The sequence below is a fragment of the Dendrobates tinctorius genome, unplaced genomic scaffold (assembly GCF_039654945.1).
Source record: "Dendrobates tinctorius isolate UK_male_01 unplaced genomic scaffold, ASM3965494v1 ptg000007l, whole genome shotgun sequence".
Lineage (NCBI taxonomy): Eukaryota > Metazoa > Chordata > Amphibia > Anura > Dendrobatidae > Dendrobates > Dendrobates tinctorius.
In genome coordinates this window covers 1152444-1172748 of record NW_027361675.1, presented here as the reverse complement: position 1 = coordinate 1172748, position 20305 = coordinate 1152444, and the positions used below count along the sequence as shown (strand labels likewise).

Here is a 20305-nt window from a genome sequence, read left to right as displayed (position 1 = left end):
GCCAACTGTGAAGTTGATGAAGGGACTTCATTTCCTCATTAGCATAAATCCACTTCAGTTTTCCATTTGGTTGTTGCATCTCAACCCATGACTGTGGCTCTGACTCAGGTACTCTTTTGACAAACTAGAATAGACGCTTAGCTGGTGTGCTCTTACTTGATGTCCACAGGAAAACGCTGTGGAAAAGGTGCTGTCATTCAGTTGTTCTGCTGATAAAAGCTCAGTGGCCGAGGTAAAATCAAAGGAGTTTAATAGACACTTTTTACAAGTCAAAGCGTTTCAAGGTTCTGCATGACCTCTTCATCAGGACAAAAACCTGATGAAGAGGTCATGCAGAACCTTGAAACGCGTTGACTTGTAAAACCTGTACTATTAAACTCCTTTGATTTTATCTCGGCCATCGAGCTTAAATCAGCAGCGCAAATTGAATGAAACCACCTTTTGCACAGTGTTTTTCCTATGGTATTTCTGACCGGTGTCCTGCAGCAGCTGTTACATATACCGTTCTCATGTTCCTAGTCTTCAACCTTATCAGGTGAGTGGTCTCACATTTCTGTTTTCTCCATACCATCGGATAAGACCCTATTGCTTTTTGTCTCCAAACCTTCTCTCCATTGCTTGTTTCATCTCGACAATCTTCTGAGTTCAGGTTCATCTGATTTTTCTGTTGCTTCTTCAGTGGTTGAAGAACCTAACAAAACTTCTGCATCCTTTTCCTTGTTATTTTGAAACTGTAACTGAGATTGTTCTTATTTCAGCTGAACTACTGGTATGATGTCATGAAACTATAGTGAAATAATGTTCTCATCAATCATTACATCTCTGCTTATTGTGATCTTGTTTGTTTCTGAGCGCAGGATTCTTTCTGGGTTACACTGTAGACCACCAGGTTACATTCTTTTGCATGAGATTCCCACATGGTACATTTTTCTTGGGGAATATGCATAAATGCTTTATTTCTGAATATTCGTATGTGTTGTAATTCAGGCTTCTTGTTGTTCCATTGCTGAAATGGAGTTTTCCTAGTAGCTTTACCTTGTAGTCTATTTTGAAGATTGCAAGCTGCCATGATTGCTTCATCCCAATATGCGCTAAGCAAATCAGCGTTAAGTAGCATACTTCTTGCACTTTCACAAAGTGTCAAGTTCCTTTTTTCCACAACACCATTTTGTTCAGGGTTGTATGGTACAGTGGTCTGAAACACAAATCCATTTTTCCTTGAAACACTTTGTGTCGGAGTACTTGTATATTCAGTTCCATTATCTGTACACAGAACTTATGGCATTCTCCCAAATTTGTTATTTACTTCAGCGAGATATATTCCAAGTTTGTTTGGAACTTCATCTTTGCTATGAAGCAGATAGACACTGGTATCTACACATATAAACGCCTTATCGTGTCTGTCTGTAACTGAAATCGCGGGACACTGATTGGTCGCGGCCGCCAGGCCCCGCCAGGCCGCAACCAATCAGCGACAGGCGCAGCTGTTTGTAACGGTAAGCTGCGCCTGCCGCTGATTGGTCGCCAATCAGCGGCAGGCGCAGGCCTTAATCTGTAAAAAAGATAATTAAAATAAAAAAAAATTTATTCTCACCTTTCGACGGCCTCCTGTCTTCTTTCCACGCGCCCGACCTCGCGTTCCCAGTAATGCTTTGCGGCTTAGACCGCTGATGACGTCACTCTCGTGAGAGCGAGAAAGAAGACCGACGTCACTCTCGCGAGAGCGAGAAACAAGATCGACGTCATCAGCGGTCTAAGCCGCAAAGCTTTACTGGGAACGCGAGGCCGGGCATGTGGAAAGAAGACTGGAGGCCGTCGGAAGGTTTTTGTACAGGGCCGCGGCAGTGATTGGTCGCGGCTACAGGGCCGCGTTGCTGATTGGTCGCGGACAGAGGGCCGCGATGCTGATTTGTCGCGGCTACACGGAAAGGGGGGTGAGGGGACCATGCATACCAGGAAAGGGGGTTGAGGGGACCATGCATACCAGGAAAGGGGGGTGAGGGAACCATGCATACCAGGATTGGGGGGTGAGGGGACCATGCATACCAGGATTGGGGGCTGAGGGGACCGTGCATACCAGGATTGGGGGGTGAGGGGACCATGCATACCAGGATTGGGGGGTGAGGGGACCATGCATACCAGGATAGGGGGTTGAGGGGGCCATGCATACCAGGATTGGGGGGTGAGGGGACCATGCATACCACGAAAGGGGGGTGAGGGGACCATGCATACCAAGAAAGGGGGGGTGAGGGGACCATGCATACCAGGAAAGGGGGGTGATGGGACCATGCATATCAGGATTGGGGGTGAGGGGACCATGCATACCAGGATTGGGGGGTGAGAGGACCATGCATGCCAGGACTGGGGGGTGAGGGGACCATGCATACCCCAAAAGAGGGGTAAGAGGACCATGCATACCAGGATTGGGGGGTGAGGGGACCATGCATATCAGGAAAGGGGGGGAGGGGACCATGCATACCAGGAAAGAGGGGTGAGGATACCATGCATACCAGGATTGGGGGGTGAGGGGACCATACATACCAGGAAAGGGGAGGTGACGGTGAGCATACATACCAGGATTGGGGTGTGAGAGGACCATGTATACCAAGAAAGGGGGGTGAGGGGACCATGCATACCAGGATAGGGGGGTGAGGGGACCATGCATACCAGGATTGGGGGGTGAGAGGACCATGCATACCAGAACTTTGGGGTGAGGGGACCATGCATACCCCAAAAGGAGGGTAAGAGGACCATGCATACCAGGATTGGGGGGTGAGGGGACCATGCATATCAGGAAAGGGGGGTGAGGGGACCATGCATACCAGGATAGTTGGGTGGGGACCATGCATACCAGGAAAGGGGGGTGAGGATACCATGCATACCAGGATTGGGGGGTGAGGGGACCATACATACCAGGAAAGGGGGGTGACGGTGAGCATACATACCAGGATTGGGGTGTGAGAGGACCATGAATACCAGCAATGGGGGGTGAGGGGACCATGCATACCAAGAAAGGAGGTTGAGGGGACAATGCATACCAGGATAGGGGGGTGAGGGGACCATGCATACCAAGAAAGGGGGTTGAGGGGACCATGCATACCAGGATTGGGGGGTGAGGGGACCATGCATACCAGGATAGGGGGTTGAGGGGGCCATGCATACCAGGATTGGGGGGTGAGGGGACCATGCATACCACGAAAGGGGGGTGAGGGGACCATGCATACCAAGAAAGGGGGGGTGAGGGGACCATGCATACCAGGAAAGGGGGGTGATGGGACCATGCATATCAGGATTGGGGGTGAGGGGACCATGCATACCAGGATTGGGGGGTGAGAGGACCATGCATGCCAGGACTGGGGGGTGAGGGGACCATGCATACCCCAAAAGAGGGGTAAGAGGACCATGCATACCAGGATTGGGGGGTGAGGGGACCATGCATATCAGGAAAGGGGGGGAGGGGACCATGCATACCAGGAAAGAGGGGTGAGGATACCATGCATACCAGGATTGGGGGGTGAGGGGACCATACATACCAGGAAAGGGGGGGTGACGGTGAGCATACATACCAGGATTGGGGTGTGAGAGGACCATGTATACCAAGAAAGGGGGGTGAGGGGACCATGCATACCAGGATAGGGGGGTGAGGGGACCATGCATACCAGGATTGGGGGGTGAGAGGACCATGCATACCAGAACTGGGGGGTGAGGGGACCATGCATACCCCAAAAGGAGGGTAAGAGGACCATGCATACCAGGATTGGGGGGTGAGGGGACCATGCATATCAGGAAAGGGGGGTGAGGGGACCATGCATACCAGGATAGTTGGGTGGGGACCATGCATACCAGGAAAGGGGGGTGAGGATACCATGCATACCAGGATTGGGGGGTGAGGGGACCATACATACCAGGAAAGGGGGGTGACGGTGAGCATACATACCAGGATTGGGGTGTGAGAGGACCATGAATACCAGCAAAGGGGGGTGAGGGGACCATGCATACCAAGAAAGGGGGTTGAGGGGACAATGCATACCAGGATAGGGGGGTGAGGGGACCATGCATACCAGGATTGGGGGGTGAGAGGACCATGCATACCAGGATTTGGGGGTGAGGGGACCATGTATACCCCAAAAGGGGGGTAAGAGGACCATGCATACCAGGAAAGAGGGGTGAGAGGACCATGCATACCAGGAAAAAGGGGTGAGAGGACCATGCATTCCAGGATTGGGGGGTGAGGGGACCATGCATACCCTGAAAGGGGAGTAAGAAGACCATGCATACCAGGAAAGAGGTGAGAGGACCATGCATACTAGAATTGGGGGGTGAGAGGACCATGCATTCCAGGATTGGGGGGTCAGGGGACCATGCATACCAGGATAGGGGGTTGAGGGTAGCATGCATATCAGGATTGGGGGTGAGAGAACCATACAGTCATGGCCAAAAGTATTGACACCCCTGCAATTCTGTCAGATAATACCCAGTTTCTTCCTGAAAATGATTGCAAACACAAATTCTTTGGTTTTATTATCTTCATTTAATTTGTCTTAAATGAAAAAACACAAAAAGAATTGTCCTAAAGCCAAATTGGATATAATTCCACACCAAACATAAAAAAAGAGGGTGGACAAAAGTATTGGCACTGTTTGAAAAATCATGTGATACTTCTCTAATTTGTGTAATTAACAGCACCTGTAACTTACCTGTGGCACCTAACAGGTGTTGGCAATAATTAAATCACACTTGCAGCCAGTTGACATGGATTAAAGTTGACTCAACCTCTGTCCTGTGTCCTTGTGTGTACCACATTGAGCATGGAGAAAAGAAAGAAGACCAAAGAACTGTCTGAGGACTTGAGAAACCAACTTGTGAGGAAGCATGAGCAATCTCAAGGCTACAAGTCCATCTCCAAAGACCAGAATGTTCCTGTGTCTACCGTGTGCAGTGTCTTCAAGAATTTAAAGCCCATGGCACTGTGGCTAACCTCCCTAGATGTGGCCGGAAAAGAAAAATTGACAAGAGATTTCAACGCAAGATTGTGCTGATGTTGGATAAAGGACCTTGAATAACATCCAAACAAGTTCAAGCTGCCCTGCAGTCCGAGGGTACAACAGTGTCAACCCGTACTATCCGTCAGTGTCTGAATGAAAAGGGACTGTATGGCAGGAGACCCAGGAAGACCCCACTTCTTACCCCGAGACATAAAAAAGCCAGGCTGGAGTTTGCCAAAACTTACCTGAAAAAGCCTAAAACGTTTTGGAAGAATGTTCTCTGGTCAGATGAGACAAAAGTAGAGCTTTTTGGGCAAAGGCATCAACATAGAGTTTACAGGAGAAAAAAAGAGGTATTCAAAGAAAAGAACACGGTCCCTACAGTCAAACATGGCGAAGGTTCCCTGATGTTTTGGGGTTGCTTTGCTGCCTCTGACACTGGACTGCTTGACCGTGTGCATGGCATTATGAAGTCTGAAGACTACCAACAAATTTTGCAGCTTAATGTAGGGCCCACTGTGAGAAAGCTGGGTCTCCCTCAGAGGTCATGGGTCTTCCAGCAGGACAATGATCCAAAACACACTTCAAAAATCACTAGAAAATGGTTTGAGAGAAAGCACTGGAGACCTCTAAGGTGGCCAGCAATGAGTCCAGACCTGAATCCCATAGAACACCTGTGGAGAGATCTAAAAATGGCAGTTTGGAGAAGGCACCCTTCAAATATCAGGGACCTGGAGCAGTTTGCCAAAGAAGAATGGTCTAAAATTCCAGCAGAGCATTGTAAGAAACTCATTGATGGTTACCGGAAGCGGTTGGTCGCAGTTATTTTGGCTAAAGGTTGTGCAACCAAGTATTAGGCTGAGGGTGCCAATACTTTTGTCTGGCCCATTTTTGGAGTTTTGTGTGAAATGATCAATGTTTTGCTTTTTGCTTCATTCTCTTTTGTGTTTTTTCATTTAAGACAAATTAAATGAAGATAATAAAACCAAAGAATTTGTGTTTGCAATCATTTTCAGGAAGAAACTGGGTATTATCTGACAGAATTGCAGGGGTGTCAATACTTTTGTCCATGACTGTACATATCAGGATTGGGGGTGAGAGAACCATACATATCAGGATTGGGGGGTGCATTATTGCATTATTATTAAATCTTCAAAATAAACTGCATATATATTCTAGAATACCCGATGCGTTAGAATCGGGCCACCATCTAGTATCTTGAATAATCATTGATGAATGTGAGAAAATATCTCTTATTTCTAGGAGTTTGAGTATTCGTTGCCCCACAAACATCTGTGTGTATTAAGACCAGAAACTGTTCCGATTTTGTAGTACTATTCATAGGAAAGGATTTTCTTGACATTTTCCCTTTAAGATAGTAGTACATTTCATTGTCTGATTACATAGATCAACTGTAACACCATCAGTAAGTTATTTTTTGAGCTAACATTCTTATTGCTTCTGGGTCTCTATGTGCAAGATGCCTGTGCCGTACATGGATACAGGTCTTGTGCTGTTCATATTTAGCAGTGTATACATTTTCCTTGCATTATTTTAGCTACTACAGCTCATCTTTGATTTTTCCTTCTTCTAGTGTGTGACCTTCTTTGAGATGATACAGCTGTCATCTTTAAATATAACTTAATTTCCTTGTCTTGTGAGTTTCTTCACAGATAACACATTGCTTTCAAGACTAGGGAAATAAAGCACATCCTTTACTGAGATATTTCTATTTTGTGTTGGAGAGACTTGACAGTTAATGTAACCATCTCCTAGTCCCTCTGAATTCAAATAGTGACCATTAGCCAAGCTCACGTTCTCTGATTACTTTGGTGAAGGTTAGAGAAAAAGCTTCCGTCATTAGTCATATGACTAGTTGCCCCAGAGTCTATACACCATGCATGCTTTGATGTACTTGCATTAGCAATAAATACAGCCTCAGTACTTTAAGTGTCATATTCCTTAGTAGTGGCACTTTTAACCCTTTGATTATTCTTCCTCTTCAACTGAATAATTTTAGCTTCCCAGACTCTGCAGTAAGCCTTTACGTGCCCTGATTTCTTGCAGACAAAACAGTCACGTGCTTCCTTAACATGACTTTTATTTTTAGATAGATCTTGGGTATTTAAAGTGGATTCTTCTTTGGATACCCCACTGCTGCTTACACTTTCTGTCTTTCTGTTGTACTCATTTTGAAGACACAGCATTAACATGACAACTATTATTTCATGTGAGAATGACTGTTCACCCTTATTGTCATTGATTTAATGTTCAATGGTTGCCATTTGTTGACTGGCCACTGATTAGCTATTGTATCTGTCCTTGTATTGCAGTCTTAGTATTGTTCTACTATCTTTGGAAAACAAAGGCACAATGTATATTAATTTGTTGATGAAGTCATGCTCTGCAATATGAAGGAGCATCTATGCATTTTGTTTGAACACTCCAGAAGTGAAGGATTACCTCTACCACCTTTCCCCAAGCCTGTGATGGAATGCCTAAATGAAAAGTTATGACCTATAAAAAGGAGGATGTGTTCAGAAAGACAGAGAGAGACAGCCAGAGATTCTGCCAAGACATGCAAACATTCAGGGAACCCTATAGGACTGCTGCCAATACAACATGGCTCCATCACGAGGGACACGGATCTATCATACTACAGGAAACAACCTAGGGGACCTTGACTCCAGTTGGAAGAATGAAGATTTGCTCCATTGACCAAACTTTCTCCAAACATATCATCGCTGAACCATGGATACGTTTGGAGAAAGCCAGGATTGGGACCCACCGGTTACCTGGTTTTACGGAGATGTTTGGAGAATCCAGGTTGTGACCCTCGGATCAACTGGCCTTGTACCTCAATGGACTGTCATCTTCCTAAGCTTCTTTGTAACTCGTCCCTGTGTGCATGCCACAGGTGGCTTAGTCGACCCTTGGAGCTCTGAAGTAACAGCTGCCATTATCCCGGCAATAACGTACACCATCTGGGGTATTTTGCTGATACTATTCTATGTGTTATCTGCCTGTTTTGTGGCTCAATAAAGTATTGCTACACTGTTTTACCCTCACCCTGTGTTGTCTGAGTAGCGTTTTGCCCACGTTAAAGGGAGAGCGGGCGTTCAGCGAGACGATCCCGGGTCCATGCGGTTTCGGATGATACAAAGTTTTGTTTTCATAAAGGTGAGACCTCCTACATTCATGACAGTGCTTAACCCCTTTCTGACATCGTACGTAATGATACGTCCATGTGACCTGGGCCACCACAAATCATTACGTCATGACAATCTAGACCGCTCCCGGAACTTTAACCACCAAAATACTGTGACCGAACGTGATTGCAGCATTCCAGAAGCCGGGAACATGGCTGACAGACAGCCCCTCTGCCTTTGCATCGGAGACCCCACGGCATGACGCGGGGTCCCGATTGTTGCTATAGTGAGCAGATGTCGTCATGGCGACATCCGGGTCACCAGAGCTAGGAAACTTGTTGATCATGCGCAGTACATGATCAGCAAGTCTCTCTGTCAGTGCAGCTCTGACAGCTTCTATGGCATGCAGCTGCTGCTTCATCTGCATGCTCTAGAAGCGATCAGCCTGCAACAATTGATAGTCCCATTGTGGGACAAAGAAGAAAAGTTAGAAAAAGTTTAAAAAAAAAAAAATTAAATAAATGTAAAAATATTTTTTTAAAAATCAAAAATAATAAAAAATAAATCAATATACAGTATATTCTATCACTAAATAAATATTTGAATGAAAAAGATCTACAGAAGAAAAGTACACATATTTGGTATCGCTGCGTCCGCAACGAACCGACCTATAAAACTGTCCCACTAGCTAACTTCTTTTGTGAACACCATAAAAAAAATAAAAACAAGGCAAGAAACAATGCTTTATCATCATTTCCCTAAACAAAAAGTGGAATGACATGCGATCAAAAAGATGGATATAAAGACATGGTACCGCTGAAAACGTCATCTTGTCCCTCAAAAAACAAGCCACCATACAGCTCCATCAGCAGAAAAATAAAAAAGTTATAGCTCTCAGAATAAAGTGATGCAAAAATTATTTTTTATATAAAGTGGTTTTTATTGTATAAGAGCATCAAAATATAAAAAATGATATAAATGAAGAATCACTGTAATTGTACTGACCCGAAGAGTAAAGCTGGCTTATCAATTTTACTACACATGGAACAGCATAACTCCCCCCCCAAAGAGAAATTCAAGAATTGCTGGTTTTTGTTCATTCTTCCTCCCAAAAGTCAGAATAGAAAAATGTCATGTGCCTGAAAATGGTACCAATAAAAACGTCAACTCGTCCCGCAAAAAACAAGACCGCACATGACTCTGTGGGCCAAAATATTGAAAAATTATAGCTCTCAAAATTTAGTGATACAAAAACTATTTTTTGCAATAAAAAGCATCTTTTAGTGTGTGACAGCAGCCAAACATAAAAACTCGTTATAAGGCCTTTTTCACACGTCCTGATATTTCCAGTACCGGAGATGTCAGTGTCCGTGTGTGTAATACTTGAGGCACACGTGTGACATACGTGTGCCGCATCAGTACCACACGGACAAGCATCAGGAAAGAAGCGTTACAGTAAGCACTGTTCTGCGTTGCCGGGTGCTGAACACGGCTCTCATCATTCTCCCCTGCTCTGCCGGTGATCGGCGCGAGCAGGGGAGAATGATGAGAGTTACATTTAAGTAATAAAAGAGACAGCAGTGAGCAGCTGATGGGACTATTACTCCCATCAGCCTACCCCTGCTGCTAATAACAATGACAGCAGGAGCGGCAGATGGGAGCATTCATCAGTCGCTTCTGCGCTGTAAATAAATAATAAAAAAAAAACGGTGTGGGTTCCCATGTATTTTCTATAACCAGCCAGGCAAAACTCACAGATGGAGGCTGCACCTGTCAGCTTCAGCAAGGCTGGTTATCAAGAATAAAGGGGTCCCCATGCTGTTTTTTAATTATTTAAATAGTTTTAAAAAATGGTGTGGGGTCCTCCCCATTTTTGACAACCAGCCTTGCTAAAGCTCACAGCTGGGGGTTAGTATTCTCAGGCTGGTAAGGGGCCATGGATATTGACCCCCCCAGCCTAAAAATAGCTGCCCGCAGCTGCCCAGAAAAGGCACATCTATTAGATGCTTCAATTCTGGTGCTTTGTCCGGCTCTTCCCTCTTGCCCTTTAGCGTTGGCAAATGGGGTTCATATTTGTGGGGTTGATGTCACCTTTGTATTGTCAGGTGACATCAAGCCCACGGCTTAGTAATGGAGAGGCGTCTATAAGACACCCATCCATTACTAATCCTATAGTTGTATGGTAAATAAAGACACAGCCAGAATAAAGTCCTTTAATTGAAAAAATGACACAGACTCCTTTAATCATCTTAATTAAGCCATACTTACAACCACGCCTAATTCCACCAAAGCCCTCAATTCCTGTAATAAAACTAAAACAATATACCATACCTGTCCGTCGTTCTGTCCAACACAGTAATCCATGTCTTGGGGATAATTAGTTTTTAGCCTGAACGGTGCCAAGATGCGACCATCCAGGCTGAAAACCACTGGTGAATGAGCTGCTGGGAATGCAGCGTCAGTGACCAGGGGTGACGTTATAAAGCTTACCTTTGGTCACGGAGCTCCGTTCCCAGCTGGGCTGAGCTGCGATGAGATCCCCACTAGCACAGTGAGCGTTCACGGCTCACGGTGCTAGCAAGGATCTCACCGAAGTCACTGCAGCTCAGCACGGCTGGGAACATCATGGTATGTTTTGCCTCACATGATAATGTGGGACATTACATATCATAGCATCACGACATGTATTGAGATGAAAAGTGGAGATGAGAACGGAGCTGGGTCTTAGGTATGCGGCATTGGAAGAGGAAGGTTATGGGGTAGGTGGGTAATAATTTTTATTGTTTTTTAACCCCAGTTATATGCTTTGGAGTTGGGAGACTTTAAAGCATAATTAATTGCAATCAGGGATCCTTGAATTTATTCAACTTGAATATCCCATCAGATTGTAACTGTATCTGGAAAATTTAAATCGCAGATTTGCTGATCTCTACAAGATAAATATACTACGTATAATATAAAGTGATTTAATCAATCTCAGTTATAACATTTCCACGGTATCCACAATACACTTATGATCGATGTGAGACCCACTTTTTGTACCCATACATTGAAAATTTGGGCCTATCTCACCCTGCCGTGATGGAGAGCAGGCTGCACATGCATAACTCTCTCCATTTGCTTCTATTGGCAATATAGTAGATGAGCACTTGCTGTATGCCAAAAAAGTCAGATTGTTGGAATACCTTTTTATGGTCTTTAAAAACAAAAGGAAAATACCATATTTTAGTGCTCTCAATGTTTTGATTTTTCCCAGCAGAGGGCGCAGGAGATGAGATGAATGATGAGAAGAGACTTCCCAGTGATCTCACCATGGAAGACATCATGCCAACTGTAAAGAGGTTGATCAGAGCCTTTAGGTAATTGTATTGAACTGAAAGATGTCAGAAATGATAAAACATTAACATATGTTCCCAGCATTCATTCAGGTATAATACCTGCTATAGGTTATCAAGAGTATGACATGTTTGTGTCTTTCAAGTAAAGTGAACTTGTCAGGCCCCCCTGATGCTGTTAAACTGCTTCATCACCTTTTAGACCTTTATACACATATTCTAGTAATATGTTTATTGTTTTATACAACTGCACATACTGGAGCAAATTCAACTTATCTACAGCACCTCGCTGTATGCTAATGGACCAGTGGAGTCAAAGAAGCCATCAATTCATATAAACCTATTCTTAAAAATGTAATGCCAAAAAATCTATGAAATGTAATGCCATACAATTTTTAGTCCATCATTATTACAGTATTTCAGTTCTTAAATGTGCAGATTTTGAGACTCGCAGTTCATGGAATTTTTGTCAAAATCCACAACAGATTTGTTTTTACTTTTGTTTGTATTCTGGTATGTGAGGATGTAACCTAATAAGTAAGAGTAGGTTCACCAAAAATGAACTTAGTCTAAAGCCTCATTACTTTATGGTAATAACAGACTTACTGCTTACTTCAAAGCTAAATGTATTAAAAGCTTCCCAATACCCATGGAAATTGCACTTATTTTACTGCTCTATGAAACCAAAACACCTACGGTATTATCAAGTCCCCGCTATGCTTTCCTGAAGATGCAGTTCAGGAATTGAATCACAGCTTTAGCTATCTAAACATAAGTTATTTATTACCAGCACATATCCACTGTTGCAACTACACTTATTCCTAAATCATCTCTAAAGGCACTAACTAAGAAATTGCAACACTTTCCTTAAAAGGACAGTACCATACCCCTTTTTGTCCCACAAGCAATGACTTAGCTAGAATACAAATCATGAATACCATCTATATCAGCTCCACCAGATCAATATGTGTTATTATTGTAATGGTTTATATCTTTCTAATGTAGGATCCTGAAGTTCCTTGTAGCAAAGAGAAAGTTCAAGGAAACTCTCCGTCCATATGATGTGAAAGATGTCATTGAGCAGTACTCAGCAGGCCACCTAGACATGCTTGGACGAATAAAGAGTTTGCAGTGCCGGTCAGTTGTACATTGTATCATTCTTGATCTGGGATACATTGTGCAATGAGTGAAAATTAGCATTGAATTAGTTTACACATTTCAACTTTATCCTTCCTATAAACCTAGATTCCCATGATACCATTCATATAAACTTTAAAAATCCTCTTTATATTGACTTTTCTTACAGTGTGGACCAAATTGTAGGCCGGGGTCCTATCCCCTTGGAAAAGAAGCCACGGGAGAAAGGGGAGAAACTTCCTCCTATTGGATCTGAAGCAGATGCAGCTGATGAAATGAGCATGATGGGAAGAGTTGTAAAGGTAGAGAGACAGGTGAGGGGTTTTGTAGATTTCAATCTTTAATTTTTTTTATATATATATATGGTTTTCTGTTTTGTGATAGATAGATAGATAGATAGATACAGTTGTGCTCAAAAGTTTACATACCCCGGCAGAATTTTTGCTTTGTTGGCCTTTTTTCAGAGAATATGAATGATAACACTAAAACTTTTTCTCCACTCATGGTTAGTGGTTGGGTGAAGCTGTTTATTGTCAAACTACTGTGTTTTCTTTTTTAAATCATAATGACAACCCAAAACATCCAAATGCCCATGATCAAAGATTTACATACCCCATTTCTTAATACAGTGTATTGCCCCCTCTAACATCAATGGCAGTTTGAAGCCTTTGTGGTCTTTGTGGATGAGGTACTTTATTTTCTCAGATGGTAAAGCTGCCCACTCTTCTTGGCAAAACCCCTCCAGTTCCTGTAAATTACTGGACTGTCTAACATGAACTGCGCGCTTGAGATCTTTCCAGAGTGGCTCAATGATATTGAGGTCAGGAGACTGAGATGACCACTCCAGAACCTTCACTTTGTTCTGCTGTAGCCAATAAGAGGTTGACTTGGCCTTGTGTTTTGGATCATTGTCATGTTGGAACATCCAAGTACGTCCCATGCGCAGCTTCCGAACTAATTGCAAATTTGCCTTCAGTATTTGCTGATAATATGCTGCATTCCTCTTTCCTTCAACTTTCACCAAGTTTCCTGTGCCTTTATAGCTCACACATCCCCAAAACATCAGTGATCCACCTCTGTGCTTTACAGTACGAATGATGTTCCTTTCATCCTTTCCATATGCCTTGTTGACCTCTCTCCAAATGTAACGTTTATGGTTGTGGCCAAAAAGTTCAATTTTGGTCTCATCACTCCAAATTACCTTGTTCCAGAAGTTTTGAGGCATGTCTCTGTGCTGCTTTGCCTATTGTAGCCGAGATACTTTGTGCATTTGCGCAGTAATGGCTTTCTTCTGGTGATTCGACCATGCAGCCCATTTTTCTTCAAGTGCCTCCTTATTGTGCATCTAGAAACAGACACATTGCTAGTTTTCAGAGAGTCCAGTATTTCAGCTGCTGTTATTTGTGGGTTTTTCTTTGCATCACGAACAATTTTCCTGGCAGTTATGGGTGAAATTTTTGTTGGTCTACCTGACCGTGGTTTTGTCTTTACAGAGCCCCTGATTTTCCATTTGTAGATTCATTGACAATTATTTTGCTTTCCCCTTGACTCACAATCCAGAAACGTCAGTGGCTGGATGAAAGATGCAAAATTCTGTCTGGATCCCAGAAACTTACTCAGCTTTTATGCACACACATTGATTACAAGCAAACAGGTCACAGGTGAGGGTGTTACCTTTAGTAGCCATTCAAACCCATTTGTGTCAACTTCTGTGCATGTTATCAGGCCAAAATCACCAGGGTATGTGAACTTTTGATCAGGGTCAGTTTGATGTTTTGGGCTGTCATTATGATTTGAAAAGAGAAAACACTTTAGTTTGACAATAAATGGCTTCATCCAACCACTAACCATGAGTGGAGAAAAAGCTTTGGTGTTATCAATCATATTCTCTGGAAAAAGGCCAAGAAAGGAAAAATTCTACCGGGGTCTGCAAACTTTTGAGCACAATTGTATCTATTATTTGAGCATGGATCAGAGATTATGCTTTAACCTTTTGATTAGTTCCTTTTGGAAGTTATTTATTTTGTTCTACTTTACATATTCTATAGTATACACATTAGATGGATATCGGCTGAACAAAGCTTCATCTGATCGTTCGTTCACCTGACAGCCATCTCAGCTGCTGTCCCATACATAGGAGTGTTCGTTTGGCCAAGCGTTCCTGTGTTCTCTTTAAGAAATATACTGACGTATCTGCTGGCAGCCTATCTCAGAGAGAATGAAGCGACACAGTCCAAATTCGGACATGTTTGATCAGCATTTTTCTTGACAATCAGTTAGCCAACGCCCCTATAACATTAGAGCAGAAGTCCCTGACCAATGGCTAGGGAGCCACATGTGAATCGTGGACATATGATGCCTGGCTCATGGCTGTCTGCTACCTTAATGCATTAGCGCCAGGTCTAGCAAACATCTTTGAAAATAAGGTATACAGATCGTAACTTTTGTAAGTAACCCCGCGCAGAAGATCAGATCTGGATGTCCATTTACTGGCCATAAATGGAAGATAAATATGGTAAGTTAAAGATAGGGTGATACTTCCACTTAGACGGGTGCTTGAAGCTTGATGCAGTAGCTTGATTGAAGAATAACAAATGGGGGTAAAGTGGATATCTTTGCATGTAAGTATAATGCCTATAAGGGAGGGGGGCACAAGGTCTCAGTGTACTTGCTGTGGGGGAATGTTTGACTGGTATATTGATAATGGGAGACTTTACATAATAACAATAAGTTCCACAATTAAATGTTTAAAAAAAATATTCCTGTGCTGAAATAATCCTATAAATGTCCTACAGCTATGTACTGTGTAATGGCTGTGTCTAACAGTACAGAGCTGCTCCAATTCATGGATGGCACATACTGTAGCTCCTGGCTAAAGGAGATCTCACATGCAGCTTTTTGCAAATTATTTTACATGCGATTAGCAGTGTACTCATTTCGTATGTGGATCAATTGGTAATCCTCTACAAATGGGATTATAGTGGATATTGCCACTATTATCAATGTGTAGTATCATGATAGTAATAACCTTCCATAAGATATCTCTGGACAGTAAAATTTACACTTTAACCCCTTTGTGCCAGCTGACTTATTATCCCGTCCATGTGCCCCGGCACATGTAGACCATGGACGGGATAGTACGTCATGGCGATCGGCCGCGCTCCCCCCTGTGATTCTCACAGCTGACACCCGGCACTAAGTGCCAGGAGTGGTTACAGACCGCTCCCGGCACTTTAATCCCCGAGACACTGCGATCAAACAAGATCGCAGCTTTCCGGTGCCGGCAGAGGGGCTGCATGCCATATAAGCGATTAGCCTGCACAAAATGAGTGTCCCATAGTCGGACAAAGTGTAAAAGTAAGAATAAAGTAAAAAAAAAAAAACTTTTAAAATAATTGTAAAAATATTAAAAAAAATAAAAATAATTAAAAAATCAATATTTATTATATCAGTAAATAAATATTTGAATGAAAAGAAAAATACAATAAAAGTACACATATTTGGTATTGCCATGTCCGTAACAACCCGACCTATAAAACTGTCCCACAAGTTAAGCCGTGAACACCATAAAAAAAAAAATGCTTTATCATACCAAAGAACAAAAAGTGGAATAACATGCGATCAAAAAGACAGATATAAATAAAGATGGTACCGCTGAAAACGTCATCTTGTCCCGCAAAAAACAAGCCGCAATACAGCATCATCAGCAAAAAAATGAAAAAGTTATAGCTGTCAGAATGAAGCAATGCAAAAATAATGGTACCAATAAAAACGGCAACTCATCCCGCAAAAAACAAGACCTCACATGATTCTGTGGGCCAAAATATGGAAAAATTATAGCTCTCAAAATATGGTGATGCAAAAACTATTTTTTGCAATATAAAGCGTCTTCCATGCGCCTACAGTGGTTTACCACTACATATGGGGTATCAGCGTACTCAGGACAAACTGCACAACAACTTTTGGGGTCTTATTTCTTCTGTTACCCTTGGGAAAATAAAAAATTGGGGGCGAAAAGATCATTTTTGTGGAAAAAAATATGATTTTTTATTTTTACGGCTCTACGTTATAAACGTCAGTGAAGCACTTGGGGGTTCAAAGTGCTCACCACACATCTAGATAAGTTCTACTTTAAAAAATAATGTCACTTGTGGGGGTTTTCCACTGTTTAGGCACAACAGGCGCTCTCCAAATGCGACATGGCGTCCGATCAAAAGTCAAAAGGCGCTCATTCCCTTCCGAGCACTGCCATGCGCCTAAACAGTGGTTTACCTGCATATATGGGGTATCAGCGTACTCAGGAGAAATTGCACAACAAGTTTTGAGGTCCGATTTCTCCTGTTACCCTTGGTAAAATAAAAACAATGGATCTGAAGTATTTTTTTTGTGAAAAAAAGTTAAATGTTCATTTTTTTTTAAACATTCCAAAAATTCCTGTGAAGCACCTGAAGGGTTAATAAACTCTTTGAATGTGGTTTTGAGCACTTTGAAGCAGTTTTTAGAATGATGTCAGTTTTGGATATTTTCTATCATATAGACCCCTCAAAGTGACTTGAAATGTGATGTGGTCCCTAAAAATAAAATGGTGTAAAAATGAGAAATCGCTGTTTAATTTTTAACCCTTATAACTTCCTAATACAAAAAAATTTTGATTCCAAAATTGTGCTGATGTAAAGTAGACATGTGGGAAATGTTACTTATTATGTATTTTATGTGCCATATGTCTGTGATTTAAGGGCATGAAAATTCAAAGTTGGAAAATTGCAAAATTTTCAAAATTTTTGCCAAATTTCCATTATTTTCACAAATAAACGCAAGTCATATCAAAGAAATTTTACCACTAACATGAAGTAATCTGTAAATAAGATATAACCAGGGTCTCAAACTGAATATCATATATACACCCTATAAAAACTATACTTTATTGTTAAAACGAACCCCAAAAAAAAGGGTTCACACCACAAAGTGAGCAAAACAAAAAGTGCCCAAGAGAAACATAAAAATGGGGGTCTACTATGAGTCCCTTATGCAAACTGATGCTCACGCCTTCCTTGCTGCGGAGGTTGGCACCCTAGGGGGGAACGCCGCGGCGCCCCCGCTCAACGACGGCTCCCCCAGGGACCCTACCATACCCCGCAGCCACCAGGGAAGTCCCTTCCCCGATGCTAAAGGGACCCCTTTCACTATACAAAGGCAATCCTACGATAAGGAGGACCCTGAGCCCCAAATAAAAACATGTATAGGAACACAATGGCAGTATATTGGCGTATTGTGGTGAAGATGAGTACAAGATAAGCAATCCTCCTTAAATTAGAGCTCTGAGGATATATAGTGGCAGTTAAACCATCATACAGAAAACTGGTCAACCATAATAGGCATACATCCTGACCATCATATACACACTACCTCAGGCTTAACCCCAGCAATAAATATACAGCAACGGGGGGGTAAACCTCACAAAAATGATACACTTCGACCCATAATGATTAGATTGCCTCAAAGTGCATTCCCACTATAGATACAGATATCAGCACATTCAGGGCCAACCAGTAGTATATATGCATCAGAAAAAATGCTCAGCTATAGATAGTCTGAATACTCATCATATCGCCCGCCATCTTCCACTAACATGAAGTACAATATGTCACGAGAAAAGATTGTCAGAATCACCAGGATCCATGTAAGCGTTCCAGAGTTATTACCTCATAAAGGGACAGTGGTCAGATTTGTAAAAATTGTCCCGGTCATTAACATGCAAACCACCCTAGAGGGTAAAGGGGTTAAAGGGAACCTGTCATGTAAAAAACACTGTTAACCTGCAGATAAGGGGATAATCTGCTGGTTCATAGCATTCTGAAGCCGTGTGGCCGCCAAAAGTCATTATTCAGTTTGTCCCTGTAAATTTAAGCTCTGAGGTGCTGGACTGGCAATTTTTCATCTCTCCTTTTCATCCGCTCAATGCCGACTTTTATTCCCCATTGACATGCATTGGGGTCGGGTTTCGGACGAAACTCCGACTTTTTTTTGCCCTAGTCGGACCAGTTTCATCTGAAACAAATTTTTCAACCAAAGTCGCTCAACTCTACACAGATGTACTTGCAGGAAACCATCTAATAAAAGAATTGTACAACTATAACCTCCCTTTATGTGAAGCACATAATGTCAGCCAGAAATGTAATAGCTATAATGTAAACAACTTACATGCTTTCCAGAAGCCTGTCGCAGGACAGTTAACCTTAGGAAAAGATCTGTGTTCTCATGACTTGTGTTTGAAGGCTACCATTGTGATTATATACTGGGTAATGTGCACTGTTCTCTGTAAACTACGACGAGAAAATAGAATGCCGCACTTCAAAAGAGAGCAGTTCAGATTAATGGTTTGGTAAAACCCACACTATGTGCGATGAAAGTGTTCAAATACATAGCACGCGGCAGCTCCAGGTGAAGAAGCAAGATATGAGGTGTGGAGCGGAAAGCATCTCATTGTTGGGGCACTGATAGAGCAGATCAGGGGAAAACAGATACTGGCTAGCTATGTAACAGCAACATTCCAGAAGAGACATTTGTTTCACAAAAAAGACGGTAGATTTTCCCAAGACCTGCAAAATGTCGATCTGTTTTAATTTTCCTTTTTCAAAGCTTAACCCTTTAACGACTTGCCTAATTTGAATCTTTAGGTATAACTGCATTTGCAGGTGACTTTTAAAGTACTTCTAGATGTGCATATCGATTAGATCAAAGGTGCACAAAATTTTTTAGTCCAAGGGCCACATTGTCCTACTGAACCAATCCGAAGGGCCGCAAATATTTTAAAGAGGTACTTACATGAATTCATCGGCAGAACCAAGTTTTGAGTATTTGAGAAAGATTTGGAGAATTTCTGCTACTAAAAATAGTGTGAACACACCCAACCTTATACTGAGTTTTTGCCCCGCTCCATGATTTCCCCCCCACACTATCCCTCTCTGCAAAATGTCTCTCACACTGCCCTTTCTGTAATGTCCCCCCCACACTGCCACTTACACTAATGTCCCCCCACTTCCCTTCTGCATAATATCCCTCCCACACTGCCCCTTTCTGTAATATTCCCCTCACACTGCCCCTTTCTGTAATATTCCCCTCACACTGCCCCTCTCTTTAATATCCCCCATACAGCCTCCCTCTGTAATATCTTTCTCACACAGCTCCTCTCTGTCATGATCCAGGTTGGATTATGACAGATTTTGCACAAGTAACCTTTTTTTTTTCCTTTAAGCTGTTTGCTTAAAGTTATTTTTTCCCCCGGTGGCCGTAGGGTCATTACACTGTGGTTGTTTTAGTTCTAGTTTTGCCCCCGGTGGCCGTTAGGGTCATTACACTCTGGTTACTTTAGTTTAGTTGCCCCCGGTGGCCGCTAGTGTTATTGCACGTGATAATGAAGCAGGTGTGATTCCCTGGCTGCTACTTATAAAGGAGTAGCAGGTGGTCTCACTCAATTTGGGTGAAATTGCTCATTTCCAACCAAGTCTGGTGAAGGAAGGAACGACAGAGAGGAGTTCCTTGCAGCTCAGGGGAGCTCTGGTGTAATAGCTCAGGCAGAAGCGGAATTCAGGTGTCGAGCTTCAGGGGTGAAGCTGAACTTTGGTGTTGTACTCTGTTGCTGGGAGCAATAGCAACAGAGCAAAACTAAGTGGTGTTTTTCCCTGTTTGTGACTTTCCT

The 20305-nt window shown here is 42.7% G+C and overlaps 1 protein-coding gene across 2 annotated transcripts in view; it reads left to right on the top strand.

The window, feature by feature from the left end:
* Positions 1–20305, top strand: part of KCNQ4 (potassium voltage-gated channel subfamily Q member 4) — a 336458-nt gene that overhangs the window by 302980 nt on the left and 13173 nt on the right. For both annotated transcript variants that reach the window (XM_073571818.1, XM_073571809.1), the window contains exons 11-13: positions 11394–11493; positions 12475–12606; positions 12776–12920. In XM_073571818.1, the coding sequence (XP_073427919.1) occupies positions 11394–11493; positions 12475–12606; positions 12776–12920 (377 nt within the window). The remainder of the gene's footprint in view (positions 1–11393; positions 11494–12474; positions 12607–12775; positions 12921–20305) is intronic.